General features: G+C 44.9%; 1 protein-coding gene across 1 annotated transcript in view; it reads left to right on the top strand.

The window, feature by feature from the left end:
* The first annotated feature begins 24,416 nt into the window (after positions 1-24,416).
* Positions 24,417-26,488, top strand: part of atic (5-aminoimidazole-4-carboxamide ribonucleotide formyltransferase/IMP cyclohydrolase) — a 37,304-nt gene continuing 35,232 nt past the window's right edge. Inside the window, exon 1 of the mRNA XM_072261244.1 lies at positions 24,417-24,525. Within this exon, the coding sequence (XP_072117345.1) occupies positions 24,507-24,525 (19 nt within the window). The 5' untranslated portion in view covers positions 24,417-24,506. The remainder of the gene's footprint in view (positions 24,526-26,488) is intronic.

The raw sequence follows: 26,488 nt of genomic DNA on the forward strand, positions 1-26,488 counted from the left end.
CCATGAGATCCGCAGTCTGAGGGCCAGATCAGAGGCATTCAAGTATGGTGACAAAGAAAGTTACGAAGTCCAGGTACGATCTCTGAAAAGCCATCTCACGGGCAAACTGGCAATTCCAGGCCAAACTTGAATCAATGAAGGATGCTTGACAGTTGTGGCCAGGTTTGAATACAATCACCTCTTAAATTAAATCAAGCAACATAGGCGACAGCAGGGCTTCACTTCCAGATGAGCTCAATGCCTTCTGAGATCACTTTGACCATCAAAACATGGATGAACCATCACAAACTCCTACATTATCTGATGCTCCTATGATTTCTGTATCTGAAACCGACGTGCGAGCAGCCTTCAGGAGGGTAAGTCCACGAAAAGCACCTGGTCCAGTTGGGGTACTGGCCAAGTACTAAAGACCTATGCTGATCAACTGGCTGAAGTGTCCATGGAGATCTTTAACCTTTCGCTTTGGCAGTCAGAGGTTTCCATCAGCTTCAAGCAGGCTTCAATTATACCAGTGCCCAAGAAGAGCATGGATTTCCTGCATCAATGACTATTGTCCAGTAGCTGTTACAACCACAGCGATGAAGTGTTTTGAGAGGTTGGTGATGAAACATATCAACTCCTGCCTGAGAAGTGTCTTAGATCTGCTCCAATTTGCCTATTGGAGCAACAGGTCCATAGCAGATGCCATCTCATTGCCCCTTCACTCAACCCTGGAACATTTGGACGGCAAAGAAGCATGTGTCAGGGTGCTGTTTATCGACTGCAACTCAGCATTCAATACCATCGTCCCCTCAGAACTAATCAATAAGCTCCAAGACCTTGGCCTCAATATCCCCTTGTGCAATTGGATCCTGGTTTTCCTCACTTGAAGATCCCAGTCAATTCAGATTGGCAGTAACACCTCCATTATTTCCATCAGTACAGGTGCACCACAACGCTATGTGTTTACACCCCTGTTCTATTCACTTCATACATACGACTATGTGGCTAAGCACAGCTTCAATGCCATATTCAAGTTTGCCGACGACATCACTGTCATAGACCAAATCAAAGGAGGTGATGATTCAGCATACAGGAGGGAGAATGAAAATCTAGCTGTGTCATAACAACAACCTCTTACTCGATGTCAGCCAGACCAAGGAGCTGATTATAGACATCAGGAGAAGGAAACCAGAGGTCCATGAATCAGTTCTCATTGGAGGATGAGAGGGAGAGGGTCAGAACTTTAAATTCCTCAGTGTTATTATTTTAGAGGACTTGTCCTGGGCCCAGCATGTAAGTGCACTTATGAAGAAAGCACAGCAATGCCTCTAATTCTTTAGCAGTTTGCAGAGATTTAGCATGACATCTAACGCTTTGACAAACTTCTATAGATGTACAATGGAGAGTATATTGTCTGGCTGCATCACAGCCTGGTATGGAAACAACAATGCTCTTGAACGGAAAATCCTACAAAGAGTAGTGGATGTGGCCCAGTCAAACACATGTAAAACCCTCCCCACCATTGAGCACATCCACATGAAACGCTGTCACAGGGAAGCAGCATCCATCATCAGGGCACCCGCCACCCAGGACGTGCTCTTTTCTTGCTGCTGCCATCAGAAAGAAGGTGCAGGAGCCTCAGGACTCTCACCACCAGGCTCGGGAACAGTTACTATCCCTCAACCACCAGGCTCTTGAACCAGAGGGGATAACTTCACTCAACTTCAGTTGCCCCATCATTGCAATGTTCCCATTACCAATGGATTCCCTTTCAAGGACTCTTCATCTCATGTTCTTAATATGTTTCATTTATTTATTTATTGTTATTATTTCTTCCTTTTGTATTTGTACAGCTTGTTGTCTTCTGTACTCTGGTTGGGCAGTCTTTCATTGGTTATTATTCTATCGACCTATTATGGCCACAGGTAAATAAATCTCAGGGATGTGTATAGTGACTTTGATAATAAAATTTACTTTGAACTTTGAAATTATATGTTAATGTTCTGTATCATGGAATTGATAGCTTTGAGGACAGATTTGTGGATGATGCAAAGATAGGTGGAGAGACAGGTTGTGTTGGGGAAGCAGGGATTCTTCAGATGGAGTTGGAGAGATTGGGAGAAAGGGGCAAGAATTGTCATGTGAAATACAGCCTATGGAAATGTATGTTCATTGAATTTGGTAGAAGGAATAAAGGGATAGATTCTTTTCTAAATGGGGGAGAATTCAGAAATTTGAAGCGCAAGGGGACTTGGGAGTCCCAGTGCAGGATTCCCTTAATGTTAACTTGCAGGCTGAGTAAGGAAGGCAAATGCAGTGTTAGGAGGACTGCAATATGTCAGTAAGGATGGAATGCTGAGGCTCTATAAAGCATCTGCGAGGCTACGTTTAGGATATTGAGCAGTTTTGGATTCCGTATCTAAGGAAGGATGTGCTGGCATTGGAGAGCATCCAAAGGAGGTTTATGAGTACAATCCAAATAATGAAAATGTTAGCATGTGAACGGTTTTTGATGCCCAGGGCCCATACTCATTGGAGTTTACCAGGATGAAAGGGGGAGAAAGACCTCATTGAAATCTACCAAACAGAGAAATATCTGGATAGAGTGGATGTAGAAAGAATGTTTTCAGTAATGGGAAAATCCAGGACCAGAGGGCACAGTCTCAGAACATGGGGAAATCCCTTTAGAACAGGGATAAGGAGGAATTTCTGGATCCAGAGGGTGATGAATCTGTGGAATTCATTGCCATAAATAGCTGTTGAGGACAAGTCATTTGGGTATTGTACCATATAGCCTACTGTATATTTTGGGACTGCTTTATGTTGTAGTAACACGTCGTTGCATGGGCTATTGGGTGTGTATTGAGCATGTGCTATTAGGCACATATTGATCTGTACATGTGTGTTCAGTTCAGTTTCAGTCAGTAAAGAACCCTGTTAACTTAGATCCCATCTCCAGCGATTTTATTTATAGCTTTGTTATGTAACCTGGCCACATACACAACAAATTGGCGACGAGGTTAATGAACCTACATCATATCAGAACACCGTGTTTTAATTGATAACGACACTTGGAAGAAGAGCGCAAGGTACGAGCCAAGGCAGAGTGAGGCTGCGAGTCCGAAAGGAAACAGAAGCACACGGGAACGTCGGAAGACCAAGAGACACAGTCGGAGCCACAGTACGTCCAGCCAAGACCACAGCCGGCATTGACCTCAGGGACTGAGGGTCTGCCTGCCCCAGAAGGGAGATAAAAAGAAGCGACACACACATCTAGACAGAGTGCACTCGTGGCGCTAGTAAAAAGGACACGTGAGTCAAAAAGGAAAATATGGGGAGAATGGGGCTTAATTAACATAACAAAGATGGCAATGATTGGAACCATTACAGCATTTGATAGTGGCATTGAAGACTGGGCAACTTACATTGAAAGAGTGGAGTTATATTGTGAGGCTAATGATAAAAAGAAAGCCAGCGTCCTACTCTGTATTATGGGAGCAAAAACATATGGGCTGCTGCAGAGCTTGTTAACCTCTGAAAAGCCAGCTGACAAAACGTCCAAGCAAATAGTAGACACCCTCCAACAGCAATTAAACTCCAAACCACTGGTCATTGCTGAAAGATTTAAATTCCATAAACGGAATCAGAGCAAAAATGAAAGCATTTCTGAATATTGTGCTGAATTGCGCAAGTTATCAGAACATTGTCAATTTGGAGCTGGTCTATCAGACGCGTTGAGGGACCGATTAGTGTGTGGCATGCACTGTGAAACCACACAGAAGAAGCTCCTGTGTGAAAAAGACCTTACATTCAAGAAAGCTATCAAGGCAATGGACAGCGAAAATCAACCACTGCATCACAAGATAGACAACTTCCTCCTTGCCTATTGTAATGCAGTACATGCAACCACTAATCAGACCCCAGTGATGATGTTTCCGAACAGGAACCTGATGTCCTGCATGGATCTTCTCAAACCAGATGTACGGCGTGATGTGGAGAACAGATATATCAAATACTTGAACGCTAAGTTAACACGGAGCTTCAGTGTGGGACAGTCAGTTCTTGCACATGATTACTGGACTGAAAGGTGGCAACCGGGTATAATTTCTGCCATAGACAGGCCACTGATGTATAAAGTACAGGTGGGTGAGAACATATGGAGATGTCATATGGACCAAATCCTGGATGCTCAGGTGAAAAACACAACACCACCTTGCCCGGACTCCCATGACATAGAAGCACGTCATGTGGACCAAATCCTGAATGCTCAGGTGAAAGACACAACAACACCTTACCCTGACTCCCCAGACATAGAAGCAAACACTCCTGATGTGACCCTATCAGCCTCATCCACAGATAAGCCTGTCATCAGTGCTGAGGACCCACCTGATGTACCTGTGGAGGCCAATTCCCCAAAGCAAACGCTTCAGGGCAGACGTTACCCAGAGAGGCAGAGAAGATCCCCTCAGAGACTTGAGTTATAATTGTTATTATGTTACTTTGTTATAATTTGATATTATTAAGTTACTAAGTAAACAATTGGTAGGTGTTTCTATGTTAAGGGTACACATATTTGTTTAGTGTAGTGCCCCAGAAAAAAACAGTTGACACACTATTAAAATAAAAGGGAAGGAGTGTACCATATAGCCTACTGTATATTATGGGACTACTTTACGCTGTAGTAACATGTCGTTGCATGCACTATTAGGCACGTATTGATCTGTACATGTGGGTTCAGTTCGGTTTCAGTCAGTAAAGAACCCTGTTAACTTAGATCCCCTGTCCAGCGTTTTTCTTTATAGCTTTGTTGTGTAACCCGGGCACATACACACAGGTATATTTACAGATTGGTTTTTGATTAATAAGGTTGTCAAGGGTTACGGGGAAAAGCAGGAGAATGGAGTAGAGGAGGCAAAATAAATGAACCACATCGAATAGTGGAGCAGACTCAATGGATTGAATGGCCTAATTCTGCTCCTTAGTCTTATGTTTATTGATTCCAACTCATGAACCATGGATTAGTACCATTGCTCTTGACATGAGCTGAAGTTCCACTGTAGAGAAAACATTTCCACAAGAGCCTTGCCATCAATCTTCGGTTCTCGGGAGATCCAGGCAATTGAATGCATGCCTGGGTAACTGGGAACCATGCCAATCTTAGAAGGGACTAAGGTGTTGAACGCCTGCATCAACTCCAAGTAATGCAATCTAACATTTTTGGGTAAACATACCCGGACTTCACACAGCCCAGTGCAGTAATTCTGGAGTGCTGCACAGTCAGAGACATCATACTGAAATTCAGATGTTAAACTAAAGCCTTGTTTGGTTCCTTGTCATGTAACAAACCCCATGATGCTCTTTGAATGAAGAACGGCAGAGGTTTTCCAAGATTCTGACCAAAATTTATTCCTCCCCAATATATCTACTTCAGCTTATTTAATCATCATCTGCAGCAGCTTGCTATGCACAGATTGCCTTATTTCCTGCATTATAACAATGTCTACAATTCCAAGGGACCTCAATGGCCTTGGACGGCCCACAGTTGTGAAAGGTACGATATAAATGCCATTTCTTTCTTTTAAACATTTGCTAGAATGACTAGGAATTTCAGTATAAACACGAGGTTTTATAGACACTGGAAATTCAGAACAACACAGACAAAATGCTGGAGGAACGCAGCAGGCCAGGCAGCATCTGTGGAAAAGAAGAAACAGTCGACATTTTGGGCCGAGACCCTTCATCAGGATGAAGGCCTGTTGAAGGGTCTTGGATCAAAACTTCGACTGTTTAGAGTCCTGATGAAGGGTCTTAGATCAAAATGTCAACTGTTTACTCTTTTCCATAGATGCTGCCTGGCCTGCTAGTTCCTCCAGCATTTTGTTTGTGTTGCTTGGATTTCTAGCATCTGCAGATTTTCCCTTAATTGCGATTGACCTTTAAACTTTAGTCTTACTCTCGTCTCTCTGATGCCATCACCACCAAACGATAGCAAGATGACCATCCAATATCCATTCCTCAGGAAGAAGATAAATCTGAGTCAAAATACAAAGGGGAGCTCAGTGATGATAAATCTAACTGTGAATATATTGCAACAGTAATGTAGACAACCCAAAATGAATAGCTACATCCAAAGTAAATGCAAATGGTGATTAAGTTTCCTGGCAACTTTACAAGTTTGTAAAAGATGATCCCAGGCCATCCTCTATAAAAAGTTATAGAGAGATATGACAGGCTCTTCAGCCCTCTGGTTCTTTACCGACCATCAACAGACTTTACCAACCATCAGCAGGCTTTACCAACCATCAACAGGCTCTTTGGCCCACTGGTTCTTTACTAACCATCAACCATCCATTTACATTAATTCAACATTAATCCCATTTCTTTCTACTTCAGTAAACTGTTCAATCCTGAGTTTAAAACCCACATCTTGTCACTGAATCTCGTTAGTTTTCTCCTCCAGACCACATCCACTGCTTTGCCTTTATGTGTTCTATCACTCATTTCCTCAAACATAGCGGTGCCATCTGCATTATAAGCTGCTGTAATGCCCCTTTCTGATTCTAGCTCCATCTCATCCAAACACATTTAACTTGAGATGAACTGTTCACCAGTATTCCATCCTTGGTTACCACAGGGGCTTCAGTTTTAACTTTCTAAAACAAATTTCTCTCAGGTGCTCGGTCCTTGATTGCCACAATCTTTACAATTTCCTCCACTAATGAAATCCCTCTCAAACATACACATGATGATTTTAATTCTGGTTTAGTTTTCGGCTTGTGCACACAGAGGCCTCATTCGTAAGTGCTGGCCTGTTTCCTACCCCTCATAGCCAGTCCTAAAATGTACAGTGTGTGTCTTCAGGCTCCTGCATCTCCTCTGCGATGGTAGAAATGAGAAGCGGGCATATCCTGGTGGTGGGTGTCCTTAATGATAGACATAGCCTTTTGAAGATGATCTTGATGCTGGTGAGGCTAGTGCCTTGATGAAGGTGGCCAAGTTTACAACCCTTAGCAAATTTTTGCCAAAGTTATTGTTTAAACAAAGTACCAAATGTACTAGGAGAGTCAGATCAGATATTTTCCAATTTATCCACCTCTGAGAAATGACCATGTTAGTTTCATGATCAAGTGATATCATTGTTATTGCACATCAGGCACCCTGATCAAGAGAGAAGTGATTGACATGTGATTGGGTCAAAATACAGCCACTTTCTTCACCTTTCAGCTGGACATGAGATGTGCTACTTTAGCAGTGGAGTGGGCTGCGTTCAGTTTTGTGTGTGCATGAGTCCAGTTGGTAAATCCAAGGGGTTCTTTCCTGCCAGTGTCCATTGGATATGAAGAATTTGTTTCAAAGCTGATTAATATTCAATGAAGATGAACAGCAATTTCCCTGTCTTAGCTGTTGACACACTTCTTTTTACTTACCTTCATAACCTTATAAACGCACATCCCGGAACATGCGCATTGCTTTCATAGCTCATCTTTTAAAATCCTGGGAAAATTCCAGAGAACCTGCATTCACTCCTTCCTTTATACTTCCCAAGGTGGAATGCGACAGTTTAGCTGGGATTGGACCAAGGTACACCACAACTATATAAATCATAGCTACCAGTCATCTACTTCTCCTCTTAAGCTAAAAAAATGTGAAGTTAGACTCACAGAAAAGTGAGCCTCAGTTCTGTGGGTGAAAATGCCTTGTTAATGAGAGAGGTCAAGCTGACAGGAAAGGGACAGTAACTCAAATAAGCATCACAACAGTGGTGTGCAGAAGAGCGTCTCTGAATGCATGACACATCGAACCTTGAAGTGGATGGATTACAGCAGCAAAAGACCGTGGACATACACCCAGTGGCCACTTTATTAGGTACTGCATAGCATGCTCACAGTGGTTTAAGATGGCGTTACTTACTGGTTTAAGCAACAACTTGCTGTTGGTCAATGAAACAAGAGAAAAACTAAATCCTCAGGGGTAAGTTTTTCACACTGAGCGTGGACTGCACTGCCGGTGGCGGTGGTAGAAGCAGATACAATAGGGTCTTTTAAGAGACTCTTAGATAGATACATGGAGCTTAGAAAAATAGAGAGCTATGCGCTAGGGAAATTCTAGGGAGTCTCTACAGTAGGTTACATAGTCGGCACAACATTATGGGCTGAAGGGCCTGTAGATTTCTATGTACTTTATTATTCACACTTTTTCTGGTAAACAATCACTGTAAACAGTGGCCTCTGGATTCCCAGTCGGACTTGAGCCTGTATGATCTGGCACTTTTGCAGTGCGGCTGGAGTCTTGCTCGAGCAGGACGGTCGCAGCAGAGCCGAGGTGAGTCGAGGAAAGATATGAGGGCTGGCCGATTTAAGAGCCGAGCTGAATTAGAAAGGCGGGCACTGGCCGTATTGAAGCGGCGGAGCCCCAGCCCACGAGTGAGGAACAACCTGAGGTTTGGATGATTTCAACGTTGAGCCAGATTGAAATGGTCAGGGATTTGGGGTCCGGTTTGGTTTACTGCTTCGTAGGGTTTGCTCATTTCTCTGTTGGACTGAGGCTGTGGCCTGCAACTACTGGTCCTCTGGGTTGGCTGCAGTGATGCCTGGCTTTGTGATGGGGCTTGCTTGTCTATGTGATGAACTGAGGTGGTGGCCTGCAACTCGTGGTCATCTGGGTCGGTTGCGATGATGCCTGGTGCTGTGAACCTTCAGTTCTGAATGCTGTTAGCTTGCTTTTGTTGTTTACATGAAGTTTTTTCTCTTTCTCTGCATTCTCAATGTTTGGAGGGTTTTCTTGTGTTTTTAGATTATGAGGACATTCAGTCCTCTTTTATTGTCATTTAGAAATGCATACATGCATTAAGAAATGATACAATGTTTCTCCGGAGTGTTATCACAGAAAAACAAGACAAACCAAATACTAACACTGACAGAACCACATAATTATAACATATAGTTACAGCAGTGCAAAGCAATACCATAATTTGATGAAGAACAAACCATGGGCACAGTAAAAAAAGTTTCAAAAGTCCCCGAGTTGATCGACTCCCGAGTCCCCAATAGCAGGCGGCAAAAGGGAGAAACACCCCGCCATAAACCTCCAGGCACCGTCAACTTGCCAATGCCTTGGAAGCAGCCGACACTGAGTCCACCCGTCCGAAAACTTCGAGCCTCCGACCAGGCCCTCCGGTACAGCCTCCCGAGTGCCTTTGACCTCGCCCCGGCCGCTGAAACACGCAAAGTCGAGGATTTCGGGGCCTTCTGCTCCGGAGATTCCAGTTACCGCACTGTAGCAGCAGCAGCGAAGCGGGCATTTCAGAAGTTTTCCAGATGTTCCTCCGTACTCTCACGTCTGTCTCCATCAAATCAGAATTGTGCACTGTCCCCTACTTGACAAATAACATATTCATCACCGGAGAGGCTGCACACGCTGCCATCTTCTCCTCCTTTAATGGGTTCTATTGGGATTCCTTGTTTCATAGCTACCTGTAAGGAGATGAATCTCAAGGTTGCATAAGGTATACATACTCTGAAAATAAAATATACTTTGAACTTTGCTGCAGCGTGTCACCTTTCTTCCCATCACCAGCAGCTGAGCTTTGACGCTGACCACCAGTGGAGCACAACAAGGGTGTATTTTCTCCCTGTGACCCATGTGAAATTTCCTCAGCTACTCCATTCTCCTGCCCTATACCAAAGACTGTTAGATTAATGAAATAGCTTCCTTCACTGTCATATGAAAACACAAATACCTCCAAAAGCTCATGGCTAGCTTCATTTTGAAGCCCAGATAGTGACCCTGCACCTTCCAGAGATGGGTCTGGATGCACAAGTTTAGTGTGCTCAGGTCCCTTCTGTATCTCTCAGAGCACATTTTAAATGACTTTGCATTGCTATGAAATTTGGTGCAGTGAAGGGGCCCGAGCACAACTTAACATCTTTTTGTTCAATTGTCCTAATTTGCAACAAAGTGAATTCATTGTGCTGAGATGATGAGAATTGAAACTCGGGGACCAAGGAATGGATAAAAGTCAGCACCATTCTCAATGCAAGTTGCTGCTGTTGTCGTGTCTCCATAGCTCGACAGGTGGTGTCTTTGATGTTAGGCAGCCTCTCCACTCCCTTGGGAGCAGGGATTAGACTGAACAGGTATATGTGAGGGAACCAGGGCAGGAGAGGGGCTGGTGTAGTGGGCAGCTCAGTAGCATAGCGGTTAGTGTAACACTATTACAGGGCCAGTGATCACCGATCAGTTCAATTCCTGCCTCTCTCTGAAAGTTTGTACATTCTCCCCATGACTGATTGGGTTTGCTCCAGATGCTCCGGTTTCCTCCCACATTCCCAAGACATATGATTAGGATGAGTAAGTTGTGGGCATGCTATGTTGGCACCAGAAGCATGGCAACACATCTGGGCTGCCCAGCTCAATCCTCACTAATTTGATTTGATGCAAATGATGCATTTCAGTGTAATTTGCAATGAACTTGCGACAAATAAAGCTAATCCCTTTTTATTATTTATGTGTTACTCCTGATTCTTTTATGGTTTATTCTTGATCAAAGCTGGCCCGCTGTTCAAAAATAAAATTATAACTCAACTTAACCAGAACCTCCCGGAGATCTCCCATAGCCAACCCAACCACTAATGCAAAGGTAACAATCTCAACTGCAGTATCTAGGGATGAAACACCCGATATTGATTAAAAGCTAAGGACATGTGGCAATTCTAAGTAAATCACCTTGACCCTTAAAATACTGACCTAGATCTGATGCAACCCGCGTGCTTCATCAGAACATGGACCCAACCTTAATGAACCCATCACGCTGGAGGGTTATTGAACTCAGTGAAGGTAGACAGATCTGAGACTATTTCCTCCGTATTTTCTATCCATAGCCTGGGAGCTCCCAAATGACAGACTGAAAGATCTTACTTGAGTGGCGGGCCGGGGATACGACTCTACCAAAGGAGGTGTAATGTGCTTCTTCCCTTCACTAGCCTGTGGGTCACCCTTGGGCAAGGTATAGCACCTGCTTAGCCCTCCGATCAGGTCACGTGAAACCATAGGGGCAGGTGGTGCATATCACAAGTCCCGGTTATGCGACCACTGACACGAGGCAGACAGTCTCTGAAGATTATTGATAATGGCTGGGGGTTACCCGGCTTGTAAAGACATGCCCAGAAGAAGGCAATGGCAAACCACTTCAGTTGAAAAATTTGCCAAGAACAACCATGGTCATGGAAAGACCGTGATCGTCCATGTCATGCAACGCTGCACATAACGAACGGGGTTTTGGCCCAAAACGTCAACTGTACTTTTTTCCATTGATGCTGCCTAGTCTGCTGCGTTCCACCTGCATTTTGTGTGTGTTGTCCACAGATTTTCTCTTGTTTGTGAATGAAGGAACCTAGCATGTTTTCCGCACCTGAAACAAAGGAGCCTTGAACTCGTTGACACTTGGCACAGTTTGCATGCAGGCTGCTAATCTTGCTCGGCCAATACATCAAAGAGTGAATTTAATGCCTTTCAATTTTTATCCTATTTTGTTTAAAGCTTCAGGTGTCTGCCTACTTGCATTGATCATGCTCGCACAGAACTTACCAAAATGCCTCCCGCAGGATTAAGAACTAGATTTCAAATCAGTTGACATTCAGCAAAGCCTCTGACACATCATGAGAAACAATTGTGATACCTTCCTTATCATTTATATAAATTCACCAGCTTAATCACTTATTACTGTCAAATTATGGTTCCCATATTAATAGCTGACTGGCCAGAGAGGTGACAAGATAGATACCATCTACTCCAATTAAAACATTGTAGAAGGCACACAAATAAAAACAAACAACACTGAAAATATACTTGGTTAATTAAAATGTATCCTGTAATTAAGTGACTGCTGGCGCATTGGAGAACCAAATCTAATGAGAATTAGTGAAGTTAACACTAGCTGTGTTTGTAACAGAGCTGCAGTTAACTTTAAATGAAATGTTAAAATGTTTAATTGAAGAATTGATTCCCACAAGTCAGTTGCCAAAGCCTTTCTTGCCTGCTCATTCTGGACATGTCTGTTGAAGTCACAGATCTTGGGCTCCATGAATAATGCAAGGTCTAACAATATATAGCTAGCTGACAACTTGGATTTATATCGTGCTTATAATGCAGAGAAAAAGCCCTGAGGGCTTTGTAAAAGTACAGTCAGGGAGAAATGGATTCCGAACCAGCGATAAAGGAGATTGTGGGGTGTGAGGGAGTTGAAAGGTCCCCTAGGAACTTGAAGTTTCATGAAAATATTAGAAGGAACTATAAAGATTTAAGGAGTTGCAGCACTTGGCATCAAGGCATGGCCACTGCTGAAGTAATGGAAACTAGAAGGTTTCACAAAAGGGCAGAAATGGCAAGAAGCTGATGTCTTAGAGCAAGTAGTTTAGAGAAGCAGTGAGGGATGATATCGAGGGAGTAGAGGAGAGGTTTTGGGAGGGAGGTACTAGGAGTACAGCTTGGCTTTGGGAAGGAGCTCTGCTCGTTGAGCTAAAAAATAAATAACAAGTGCAAAAACCAATAATCAGAGCTAAAAAACAGAAAATGCTGGAAATTTTCAGCAGGTCAAGCTGCATCTGTGGAGAGCTGGAATTCAAGTCAGATACTTTTCCTCAAACCTGAATCATTAACGCTGTTTCCCTTTTCACAAATGCCACCTACTCATGAAAACTCAAGAATAGGCAATAAATCGATGGTCTTGCCAGCAATACCCAAACCTGAATTATAAAATCACTGGAATCTAGCTGTCGTGTTGGAAGTGGGTAAGTCCTGATCACCAAACCAGTTAATTACGACAGAATTTTAGACAAAATAACTGCTCATATTGTGATTATTACATCCTGAGCATAATTGTATTGACCTGTCTCATCCAGTTGGATGGCATAGATAAGAACTTTCTTGACCAATATCCAAATGTTTAACTGTTATCTTTTGAACAACCAGAGATAAGATTCCCTGGTCAGTATGTCAACATTGTAGTGCATCATTTCAAAAGTCACTTTTACTCAACAGACTTGTTGTATTCTCTCTGATGAACAAAGCAACCACAAGTCCCACAGAGGTTAGTTGCTTTCAGAAAAGCCTTGTCCACTCTCTCTCCAGCAGATCATGCTGGTGGGCAATTTGTTCTCCCAAGCCTGCTAGTTCAGGCCTAACATGTTTAAACCGACCAGGATTTGTTCTTGTATAACATATTTTATACCTGCTGTGTCAATGGTTTAGTCATAAAAAACATAACCCAACAATTTTTATTTTTGCTGTCACGTGACTGTGCTTGCTATGTAATAGTTCAGGATATAATAGGATTCGTGCCATACGGTGGGCTGATTTGCAATCAGGATGGGCAATAGGTATTGGTTCTCGCCACATGATGCTCCCATCCAGTAAGATAAGTGAAGTGAATAAGGGGAATTGGATTGCTGTGATTGCCCGAAGAGGGTGTGAAAGCCAGTTCAATAATACATTTCCGGTTCCAGACATTGGCAGGTCCGGAGGTGTAGCCAGAAGGCTGAGGACCGAAGTCAGTGAGTCTGGAGTTCAAGGCCTGATGGTCAAACCTCTTCAGTCCGCATGTCTGGACAGGAGGCCCGATGTCTGCATATTGAGAGTCCAGGGCCTGGGGCGAGGGATTGGAGGTTGGAGGGCCAGAGGCGGCCTGTCCTGGGGTTGGAGACTGATCTGTGAGTGAGTGGGGAGGTTGGGAGAGGGGCTTGCTTTGCTGCTGTTGATTTGTTTTTTTTCAAAATCCAATGTATATTTATTCTCAAAGTATGTGTACATTATACAACCTTGAAATTCGTCTCCTAACAGGCAGCCAGGAAACAAAGAAACTCAAAAGAACCCATGTTAAAAAAGTAGACGTTGAACACCGAGTATGCAGAGAGAGAAAAAAAACACATCAGGCCCATTAAAAGAAAAGAACCCTTAAAAAAAGACCATCAAACACCGCAAACACGAGGAAATCTGCAGATGCTGGAATTTCAAACAACACACATCGAAGTTGCTGGTGAACGCAGCAGGCCAGGCAGCATCTCCAGGAAGAGGTACAGTCGACGTATTGGACCGAGACCCTTCTTCAGGACTAACTGAAAGAAGAGCTAGTAAGGGTCCCTCCCCCTCCCACTTTCAAATCTCTTACCAGCTCTTCTTTCAATTAGTCCTGACGAAGGGTCTCGGCCTGAAACGTCGACTGCACCTCTTCCTAGAGATGCTGCCTGGCCTGCTGTGTTCACCAGCAACTTTTATGTGTGTTGCCATCAAACACCAAATATGCAGAGAAAAAAATACACATCATGGAAACAATAGCTACAAACAAATGGTGTTCTTGTTACTTGCTTGCAGCTATTTGTTGTTGTTGCTTGTGTAATTCTGCTGAACATGGTGAGCATGGTGTGTTGGCGCCGGAATGTGCGGCAACGCTCGCAGGCTGCCCCCATCTCATCCTTCCATTGTGTTGGTTGCATTTCACTGTGTGTTTCAATATATGTGTGATAAATAACTGGATTGCGTGGGTTTCCCTCGGGTGCTGCGATTTCCTCCCACAGTCCAAAGGCGTACCGGTTAAGTTAATTGGTCACTGTAAATTATCCCATGGTGAGGTTAGGGTGAATTGGGGTTGTGGGGATGCTGGAGTGGGCATGGCTCAAAGGGCCTGAGGGACTACTACTCGCTGTAACACTAAATAAAATGTATAAAAAGTGAAGCACCTACAATGGAGAGAGAGCAGATAGCCCCAGTGCCCAGGACAAAGTGCAAATGCAAGGAGAAATGACTTAACCACATCCTATCCCCAGCAGGTCTGCACAAATCAGGGGATAGGAGCAGTGAAGTCAATTGGAGCATGAGAGATGGCCAAATAAGCTCACACAGTGGGAATGACTGCTGATCGGAAGTGACTTGTACTAGGCAGTGCTAGGCATTATAATTACTTTAACTAGCCTTGTGAATCTCATTTGCTACTGATAGAAAGTGGAAGTGCGTGATATGATCATGAGCCTCAGCAAATGGGATAAATTTATTGTAATTCATGGTCATGTGGCAATGATAAGGAGGATACAGAGAGACCCTGAGCTGTAACCCCATAAACGTCTCATTTAACCTCTCGTTCTAATATTAGGATGCTCTTCTCAAGTTAAAATCTATAACTGGTGGGAGGAAGGAGCAGTGTCGACAGATGCACAAGGTTTAAAGGAAGATTTAACTCTGCATTGGATGTCAATTTCACAAAGTGCTCGAAGGAAATATTAGATTAGGTGACCAGAGTCTTTATGACAAAGTAGATATTATGAGCAGCACTGTTCTCACTTGGTCAGGAAACCAAAAGTCTGAGCAACAGCTAAAGCTTTGAGCAAAGTCCAGTATTTAGTGTGTGCTTTATCTGAGGTTTCAGTTTGGTGAGATCTTAAACTGGGGCACCCAGCCTTGTGAACACATTGACCCAGTGCCATTAGTTTGAAGATGAGAAAAGGGTTCCTCCCTTTGTCAAGTTGGTGCTTCATAATCCTCAGCGAACAGGTGTTTTGCTTGTAGAAGCATTTGTGATCTCATAATGCAATACTTAAAAGTGTACAGGAAGGACATCCTGGGAATGTCCGTCGTTCGAAGGCCAGTGATGTGAATGTGGGAGAAAGGACGTACGTGGTCAGACATCGGGCCAGCAGACGAGTGAGGACAGGGCAGGTTGTCCCCCAGGTCAATGAGTCGTTGGCGGGATTGGAGTTCTGTGTGTGCAGGAGGCATGGACAACAGTGACCTGCCAGGTACGCTAACTGGTAAGACCAGTAAAACTGGTAACACCTTAGTTTAACTTCCCACATGATTATGAGTAGTTTGAAAGTTGTTTCATGCCTCTACACATCAAGACAAAAAAGTTGTTATCTCAGTGCCTACAATGCTTTGACAATACAAATAGTATACATTTCAATTTTACACCAAAGTACTTACTGCAAACCTAATGGAAACACCTTAGGTTAACTTCCGACATGATTCTGAGATGTCTGAAAGTTGTTTCATGCCTCTGCACATAAAGACAAAAAAGTTGATTTCTCAGTGAATACAATGCTTTGACTTAAAAGTAGTATACATTTCAATTGTACTCAAAAGTCCTGACTGCAAACCTAATGGAAACACCTTTGGTTAACTTCCCAGATGATTACGAGTAGTTTGAAAGTGGTTTCATGCCTCTGCTCATCAAGACAAAAAAGTTGCTTTCTCAGTGCATACTATGCTCTGACACTAAAGTAGGCCAAGTGTTTGGAGTCCTCATTCACCAGTAATGGTGAGAGCTGGTGTTGATGCCGAAGACTGAAGCCCTGGGGTCGATCAGAAGACGGGAAGTTGAGGCAGGATGGCTGAAGTTCTGGGTCTGCAAGCCTACTGGGAAAGTCAAAGTCCCATTGTCTAGGAATCTGAGTCCAATGAAAGCGGGAGGTCCCAAAAGAGGCCTGTCTGTATGCATGGGTGGGTGGGTGAGTGTGAGCGAGGAAAGGGGCTTGTTTCTCTGTTGTTGTTTTGTTGTGTTGTCCTGTTAAATGTTGTAGGCATGCTATGTTTGTCGTCGCAAATGCCACATTTCACCATATGCTTCGATGTACATGTGATACATGAATCGGATGTGAAAGGTATCTTTTTTCAGATGTAATATTAGAGTCTGAGTTTGTCACCTCACTATGATGGAGAGGCTTGTGAGTTCCTGAGATCCCGAGAGAGGGGATGCCTGGAGTTTATCCTTGTGGTGCCTAGCTCCTGGAAGGGTCACCCATGGTGGTAAGGTCAAGGGGGAGGTCCCAGACAAACAGTGATCCAACCACTACATCAAAGGTGGAACTGGAGAAGAATGATAAAAATTCACAACAGCAGTGAAGGTGGAGGAAAGTTGCAGTGGTCCTGTTGCACTCCACGTCACTGGAGCCTAACCCAACCTGTCAAAGACAGTGTAGAAAGCATTCTTCTAGGGTGCATCACAACATGGTATGGAAGTTGTCCTGTCCAAGACCTAAAGAAGCTGCAGAAGATCGTGAACACAGCGCAGTACATCACCCAAACCAATCTTCCGTCCTTGGACTCACTTTACAAGGACACGACCCACCCAGCCAACACACTTTTCCTCCCTCTTCCCTCCGGGAGAAGGCTCAGGAGCTTGAAGACTCATATGACCAGATTTGGGAACAGTTTCTTTCCAACTGTGATAAGACTGCTGAACGGATCCTGACCCGGACCCTCCAAATATACAGACCTGCCTCTCGGTTTTTTTGCACTACCTTACTTTCCATTTTTCTATTTTGTATTTACGATTTATAATTTAAATTTTTAATATTTAGTAATTTTTACTATTTTTAATATTTAATATTTGTGATCCAGGGAGCGGGAAGCGCAGAATCAAATATTGCTGTGACGATTGTACATTCTAGTATGAATTGTTTGGCGACAATAAAGTATAAAGTATAACTGACCCTGGGTCAGCCTTCCCCATGTTAATCAGAGGTGTTCTCCATTAAGGCAATCAACACTGACACCCTGGTAATACTGGACAACAAAGGTTTTGCTTCCTGAATACTTTTGGGGTGTATTTTATGGATTTTGGAGTGCCAATCATGAAAATCACCATGAAATTTCCCTTTCATGCACCATTTTTTCAAATCACCTGCAGTATATTTGTTAATCAATTCATAATTCAAGTCAATTAAAATGTTGCCCACAACGTAAGCGGAAGAGTTTTCTATCTTATCCTGGCATGTCTGGGCATGTTTGGGCAGGACAGATGCTGCATGACAGGACAGGTTTTAGAAAGGCTATAAATTTCTATGAGGGATTTCGATAATTGAGACAGATGTTTCCCAGAATAACTGATGCCAGTATTAGGGCAACAGGAATCCATTAATGTTAGCTAATTATTGTTGGACACTTAAGTAAGAAGCCTCAGGCACAGTACTAATGAAAATCATCAACTTAGTTGAACGATTGCAGTGTCAGCACCGTTATGCAATTAGTTACATTCAATACATTATCTCCAATGGAAGTGAATTTCCTGTTTCTCCAAATTCCTGCGTGATACAGGTAGACTGAAATTATATTTGTGTTCAGCTTCAAGCGGTCTATCATAAACAAAGAAAATAATTCTGAGGAAGCAACTCTTTCAAAGAAATTTGCACTTTTACAGATAATATGCAGCAATTCAAAACCTACCATCTCAAGGCCATTTTGGGATTCTGTTCTGCCATCAAATTTCTGAACAGTCCATGAACCCACGAGCACTATTCCACTGTTTTTTGCTCTCTTTTTGTACTTTTATGTATTGCTGCCACAAATCAAGTTTCATAACATATGTCCGTGATCTCACTCCGCACCAATCGCAACCTTACCATCCAAACCACAGACAAAAGGGGTGCTGCTGTAGAGTGGCATACTGGCTGAGACCAGGTGACAACTCTCAGACACAGTCACCACAGTTCAAGTGCCCAAGTACGGAGTGAGAGACACTGAAGCAGGTCGCTAGCTCACAGACTTTAATTCGAAAAAGGGAAAATAAAACAATAAACGCTAGGCCAAACAGAGCCGTTAACTAAAACTCTCAAAAGGGAAACGAAGCCCACACTGCGGCCGAAAAGAATATCTAAACATTAAACGAATACCGCTAGTCTTCAGAGTCAGTTGATTTAGAAAGTCCAATGGCTCAGGGAAGGCCGAATGCAAAACAGCAGGGAAGCTTTGCTATGCTCTGTCCAAGTCTTGACAAGCATCACGACGACAAAAATGTAGTTAAATACTATCGCAATTAAATATTAATTACCTGACGTGCAAATTCGCAAGCACAATTGCCATATCTACTGCGCTGCCGAATCCTCGTACCTGCCCCTTAAAGAGGACCCCACTCCGGACCATGACAAAACTGTCTCCGACACTATCACTGGCCTCATCGACTCTGGAGAACACTCATCTACTGCCACAAACCTCATAGTTCCCTTACCCCGCACTGCTCACTTCTACCTCCTACCCAAGATCCACAAACTGGATTGTCCAGGTAGGCCTTTTGTCTCTGCCTGCTCCTGCCCTACTGAACCCATGTCCTCATACCTCGATTCCATTCTACCCGCCTTGGTTCAGTCCCTTCCCACCTACATCCGTGAATCTTCTCATGCCCTCGATCTTCAGTCCCTATGCAATTCTATCCCCATCAAGAAGGTCTCAAAGTTTTTCACTTTTTTCTTGACAAAGGAACATACCAATCCCCCTCCACCACCCCCTCCTCCGTCTGGCGGAACTGGTGCTCATCCTGAACAATTTTCCTTCAGTTCCTCCCACTTTCTCCAAACTCGACAGGTATCCAGGGGCATCCCAGCTATGCCTGCCTCTTCATTGGCATGTAGAACAGACCATGTTCGAAGCCTTTCCTGGTTATTCTTTCCAACTCTTCCTCCGCTACATTAACATCTGCATTGGTGCTGCTTCATGCACCCATGCTGAGCTTGTCAATCTTATCAACTTTGCCTCTAACTTCCACCCTGCCCTTAAATTCACTTCGTCCATCTCTGAGACCTCCCTCCCCTTTCTCCATCTCTGGAGACAAACTGTCAACAGACACCTTTTACAAACCTACTGATTCCCCCGGTTTTCTTGACTATACCTCTTCCCACCCTGTCTCCTGTATAAAGCTGTTTCTTTTCTCAGTTCCTTTGCCTCCGCTGCATCTATTCCGGGGATGCACCTTTCCATTCCAGAACATCAGAGATGTCCTCCTTCTTTAAAGAACGGGTTTTCCTGCCCTCTACTATTGACCTGTGTTAACATCATCTGTGTTATCTCCATTACCTGCATTTCCACGCTCACCCCACCTTCCCGCTGCCTTCTGACACGTCATCTTCTGCAACTTCCGCCATCTCCTAAGGAACCCCACCACTAAACATATCTTTACCTTCCCCTTTCTACTTCCCAGAGGGATAGCTCCCTCTGCAATTCCCTTGTCCATTCGTCCCTCCCCACTATCCTCCATCCCGGCACTTATCCCTGCAAGTGGCCCATGTGCTACACCTGCCATACACCTCCTCCCTCACCTCCACTCAGCGCCCCAAACAGTCCTTCCAGGTGAGACAACACTTCACCTGCAAATCTACTGGTGTCGTCTATTGTGTCCGGTGCTCCCCATGTGGCCTCCTCTACATTGGTGAGATGCGTCGTAAATTGGGAAAGCACTTCGTCAAGCACTTCCACACCATCTGCCACAAGCAGGACTACCCAGTGGCCAAACATTTTTCCAATTCCCATTCCCATTCCGACATGTCGATCCATGGCCTCCTCGTGTCAAAATGAGGCCTCCCTCAGGGTGGAAATGCAACACTTAAATATTCCATCTGCGTACTCTCCAACCCGGTGACATAAATACTGATTTCTCTTTCTAGTAAACAATGTCTCCCCCGCCCCCCCAATCCCCCATTCTGATCTTACCTGTCTCATCTATTACTTCCCCCTCCTCCTTCCCTTTCTCCCATGGTCCACTCTACTCTCCAATACTTTTTCTCCAGTTCTTGACCTTTCCTACGCTCTTTCACCTCCTCCCACCTTCTTATTCTGGAATCCTCCCCCTTAATTCTCAGCCCTGAAGAAGGGTCTTGTCCAGAAATGTCACCTAATCACTTAGCTGCCTGACCAGCTGAGTTCCTCCAGCATTTTGTGTGTACTGCTCTGGATTTCCAGCATCTACAGAATCTTTCATGTTTATGGCAGTGATAATAGATCTGATTCTGTTTCTGAAATTGGGATTCTGTCTTGGCCAATGACACTGCGAATTTTAAAACAAAATTAAGTTCATTTTCCATAATGTAGAATGGGATTACTGGCCATGGATTCATCCCAGAACATTGCAGGTAAAACCTTCCCAACCACTGAGCATGAAACATTGCTGTAGGAAAGCATCATCCATCATCAAATATCCTCACCACCCAGGCTATGCTCTTTTCTCGTTGCTGCCATCAGGTAGAAGATACAAGAGCCTCAGGACTTGCACCACCATGTTCAAGAACAGTTATTACCCCTCAATCATCAGGCTCTTGAACAAAAGAGGGTAACAATACTCATTTAAGGACTCCTGCGCTATTTATTAATATCTGCATTTGCAGTTTGTCATCCATTGATCCTGTTTACAGTTACTGTTCTATAGACTTGCCAAGTATACCTGCAGAAAAATGAATCTCAGGGTTGTATGTGGTGACATGTATGTATTCTGATAATAAATTTTACTTTGAACTTTGAACCCATTCTCCCCTCCCCCCTCTCCACTCTGCAATCCCATGTCTCTCAGGCCCCACCGTCAGCTCTTGGGTCCTTGGAGACTCCATCTTCCTCCCACTCCAACCCTCCTCTCTCCTCAGATACTACCAACCCTCTCCTCTCCTTCTGATCCCAGCTCTTATCCGTTCAGGGTCTTCACAATTCCCTCCGATCTTCCCCTCTCTGAGGCAGAACATTCTGTCCTCAGTAAGGGCCTCATGTTGTCCCCTGCACCCACACCTCAGTGAGTTCCGTGCCTGTCATGGTGCTGAGCTCTTCTTCCGTTGCTTCTGTCTCCCCCAGTTACTCTTCCTTTGACAAGGGCTCTCCAGCCCACACTGATAACTCCTTCACCCATCTTCAATCCTTGTCCTCGTCCTGGACACCCAGCTCTGGATCTTATTATCACGAACTGCCAATGAAACATCAACCGTCTCGACTTCAACACTCCTCTCTCCCATTCTAACCTCGCTTACTTTGAACGTGCCGCTCTCCACTCTCTCAGCACTAATACCAACCTCAGCAACAAACCCACAGATAAGGGAGGAGCTGTAGTGGTCTGGCGGTCTGATCTCCACCGTGCTGAGGCCTGGCAGCAACCCTCACACACCTCCCCTTACTTGCCCCTCCAACAGGAACGCATTAAGGAGAACCAAGCCAATGTCCCCTGCACCACTGACATTGCCTCTGGGGATCCCCCATCCACAGCCACCAACCTCATAGTTCCTCACTCCACACCTCCCAGTTCTACCTCCTATGCAAGATCCACAAATCTGCCTGTCCAGGTAAACCCATTCCTTCTGCAAACTCCTGCCCCACCAAACTTTGACTCTGCTTCCTTGCCTTTGGTTCAGTCCCTTCCTAACTACATCCGTGACACCTCATGTACTCTTGAACTTTTCAATGACTTTACGCTCCCTGGCCCCAATCATCTCCTTTTCACTATGGATGTCTAGTCCTAATGCACTTCCATCTCCTACCAGGAGGGCCTTAAAGCTTTCCACTTCTTTCTGGACAACCCACCTACTCGGTTCTCCTCCACCACCACTTTCCTCCGTCCGGCAGAACTGGTTCTCGCCCTCAATAATTTCTCCTTCAGCTTCTCCCACCTCCTTCAAACCAAAGGTGTAGCCAAGGGCGAGTGCGTGTGTCTCAGCTATGCCTGCCTTTTCGTCGGCTATGTGGAACAGTCATGTTCCAAGCCTACACCAGCATCACTCTCCAACTCTTCCTTTGCTACATTGATGATTGCATTGGAGATGCTTCTTGCACCCATGCTGAGCTCGTCGACCATCAACTTTGCCTCCGACTTCCACCCTGCCCACAAATTTACCTGATCCGTTTCTGACACCTCCTCTCCTTTATCAATCTCTCTGTCTCCAGAGACAGTCTATCTAACTGACCTGTTTTATAAACCCACAGCTATTTGGACTTACCCTCTCCCCACCCTGTGACCTGTAAAAATGCCATCCTTTTCTCTCGGTTCCTCCATCTCCTCCGCATCTACTCTCAGGATGAGACTTTTCATTCCAGAACAACAGAAATGTCCTCCTTCTTCAAAGAGGCTTCCCTTCATCCAGCATCAACACTGCCCTCACCCGCATTTCTTGTATTCCGCACATGTCTGCCCTCAACCCATCCACACCAGGGACAGGGTTCTTCTTGTCCATAAGACTATAAGATATAGAAAACACCTCTCTCACAGTGGTGTCTGAAAAGAGGATGCTGTCTAAGTTGCATGCCATCTTGGTCAATGTTCCCCATCCACTACATAATGTACTGGGTGGGCACAGGAGTACATTCAGCCAGAGACTCATTCCTCCGAGATGCAACACTGAGCGTCATAGGAAGTCATTCCTGCCTGTGGCCATCAAACTTTACAACTCCTCCCTTCGAGGGTCAGACATCTTGAGCCAATAGGCTGGTCCTGGACTTACTTCATAATTTACTGGCATAATTTACAAATTACTATTTAACTATTTATGGTTCTATTACTATTTATTATTTATGGTGCAACTGTAACCAATTTCCCCCGGGATCAATAAAGTATGACTATGACTAGAAGCAGAATTAGGCCATTTGGTTCATTTCATCATGGCTGATCCATTTTTCCTCTCAGACCTAATCTCCCCATATCCCTTCATTCCCTGACCAATCAAGAATCTATCAACCTCCGCTTTAAATATACATAAGGACTTGGCCTCCACAGCTGCCTGTGGCAAAGAATTCCACAGATTCACCACTCTCTGGCTAAAGAAATTCCTCCTCAGCTCTGTTTTAAAAGGACGCCCTCTATTCTGAGGCTGTGTCCTCTAATACTAGACTCCCCCATCAGACGAAGGCCTTTCACCATTCAATAGATTTTAATGAGGTCACCCCTCATTCTTCTGCATTCTAGTGAATACAGGCCCAGAGCCATCAAATGTTCTTCATATGACAAACTATTCAAGCCTGGAATCATTTTTGTGAACCTCCTTTGAATCCTTTCCAGTTTCAGAATGTCCTTTCTCAGATAAAGGGGCCCAAAGCTGCTCACAATACCCCAAGTGAGGCCTCACCAGTGCTTTATAAAGTCTCAACATTACATCCTTGCTTTTATATTCTAGTCCTCTTGAAATGAAAGCTAATGTTGCATTTGCACCAGACTCAACCTGCAAATTAGAGTGTTCTGCACAAGGACTCCCAAGTCCCTTTGCACCTCATTTTTAAAAACTTTTTGCCCTTACCTACCAGCCCTCGGACCTCCACATCCTGCACCTAATTGTCCGCAATTTCCACCATCTCCAACAGGATCCCACCAGAAATCACATCTTTCTCTCCCCCTCACTTTCTGCAGGGGTTTCTCCCTACGTGACTCCCTTGTCCCTCCCCACTGACCTCCCTGCTGGCACTTATCCTTGCAAAGCGGTACAAGTGCCAGTATCCAGGGGCCCCAAACTTTACTTCCAGGTGAGGCGGCCCTGTGAGTCTCCTGGGGTCATCTACTGTACCCAAAGCCGCTCAACCCGCTGAGCTCCTCCAGCAAATAGCCTTTCGCTCGAGATTCTTGCATCTGTTAATCATTACTTAGAAGAGTGGAAGGATAATGCAGAGTATATACCCCGTTGTCTGGCCAGTTGGCGATCCCCAGACTGTAGCCACGCCTTTCCCCGCACTCCGCTCTTCCGCGTAAGCAGCGCCCACGTGTTGAGCTGGTCGGAGCGCCGCCGAGCCGGAGCAGGGGAAGGGCCACCGGGATGGCACTCAACCAGCTTGGTAAGGTGCCGCGTACGGCGACCGGCTGTCGAAGAAGCCGGAATTTGCGCGATCCCGGTGCTGATAAAGAAGCCGCGGGGAGGAGATTGAGAGTTTGCACAGACTCCTGGGTCAATGAACACTAGTCTTTTGTGTGGCAGGGCACGGGCGGGAAGGAGTATGCACCGAGCTGCTGGCATCGGGAATTGGGTAGAAGTCTGCACTCTTTCTGGGTACTCGGCACCGTTTTTGCATGATCCCCCGTCAGCCTGCACCCGGGGCCTGGCGAAAGGTTTCCTGTGGACAAGGAGTGGAAGTGAGGGAGGTCGCTCAGTTCCCTGGGCACCTGGGCCGGAGGGGAGTTTGCATGCTGTCCTAAGTAGTTGAATAGAGGGCAAGGTTTGCGCAGACCCTGGGGCTTGAAGTGGGGTGTGGATGCAAAGTGGCTTTGCGCTGGGTGGGAAGCAGTTCCTTGATTGTTGAATTAGGAGTGGGGGGGGGATACTGGTGAGTTTGCATGTGTTTGAAATGTTCGGCTGTTTGTACAGTTCCTGGAGTTTAGAGAGAATCCTTGGCTAGAACGTATTCAGTTGTCGTTACTGAGTTGGGGTTCAGGAATGTGCCGGGTCACATTATGTCATTAACTTTTTATTCAGAGCACTGTTTAGAGCCTAATTGGAGTTGAATATCTTTTACTGGGCATGGTCCCTGGATTAGGATCAATTCACCAGGTGAATAATACAGAATCACCCAGAGTGTTAAATGAGAACCTGTGGCACAGATGAAAGGTGCCCTGACTTGAATATAGATGAGTGAAGTTTTCTAACTGAGGTGTTGGAAACTTTTCTCTTCAGAGGAACAATGAAGGGTGATACCAGGTCACAGTTCTTTCATAGAAGGCGATGGAATGGGGACTCTCCCCTCAAGGGAGCAGGCTACTTTTGGAGAAGGGATAAAGATTAACTTTATTTGTCACCTGTGCATCAAAACATTGAAGATGAGCTGGGGGCAGCCTGCAAGTGTCTGGTGGCAACCTGGCATGCCTTCAACTCATCAACCCTAACCCGTAGGCCTTTGGAGTGTGGGAGGAAACCAGAGCATTTGGGGAACATGCACCGGGAGAACATACAAGCTCCTCTCTGGCAGTGGCAGGACCCCTGATCTTCTGATTGCTGAAGATGAAATGTGTTACACCAACTATTAAATTACTGATCATTTTCTGTCTGAGTTTCTGGGGGAAACCATTGCCAGAGGCTGTCATGCCTTGCTCCATAACTCAAACATGAGAAAATCTGCAGATGCTGGAAATCCGAGCAACACACAAAATGCCGGAGGAACTCAGCAGGTCAGGCAGCATCCATGGAAAACAGTGCACAGTTGACGTTTCAGGCTGAGACCCTTCCTGAGTCCTGTTTACTCTTTTCTGCAGATGCTGTCTGACCTGCTGAGTTCCTCCAGCATTTTGTGAGTGTTGCTGCTTATTTCTCCATGTTTCTCTTACAAAGTTAAGTCATCCTGCTCGTGCTGATCTGAGAACCAACAAGAGTTTATGAAGGGTAGGGCAGGCCTAACAAATCCAGTTATCTCTGTGTGAACAGGTAGTTGAAGCACTGATGGCGGATCTGCCCTTGTTATTTCCTAGACTCATGAAAGGCTTTTAATAAAGTTTTATCTGAGCCTGTTAATTAATGCTACTATTAACTTACACCACAGTAATATGGCGTCCATTAGTCTTGCGAGACTATGGATCTGCGCCTGGAAAGTCTTCACTCGCCAGGGCACAGGCCTGGGCAAGGTTGTATGGAAGACCAGCAGTTGCCCATGCTGCAAGTCTCCCCTCTCTACGACACCAATGTTGTCCAAGGGAAGGGCATTAGGACCCATACAGCTTGGCACCAGTGTCGTCACAGAGCAATGTGTGGTTAAGTGCCTTGCTTAAGGACGCAACACGTTGCCTCGGCTGGGGCTCGAACTCGCGGCCTTC

Source organism: Mobula birostris, chromosome 6, assembly GCF_030028105.1.
Source record: "Mobula birostris isolate sMobBir1 chromosome 6, sMobBir1.hap1, whole genome shotgun sequence".
NCBI classification, from domain to species: Eukaryota; Metazoa; Chordata; class Chondrichthyes; order Myliobatiformes; family Myliobatidae; genus Mobula; species Mobula birostris.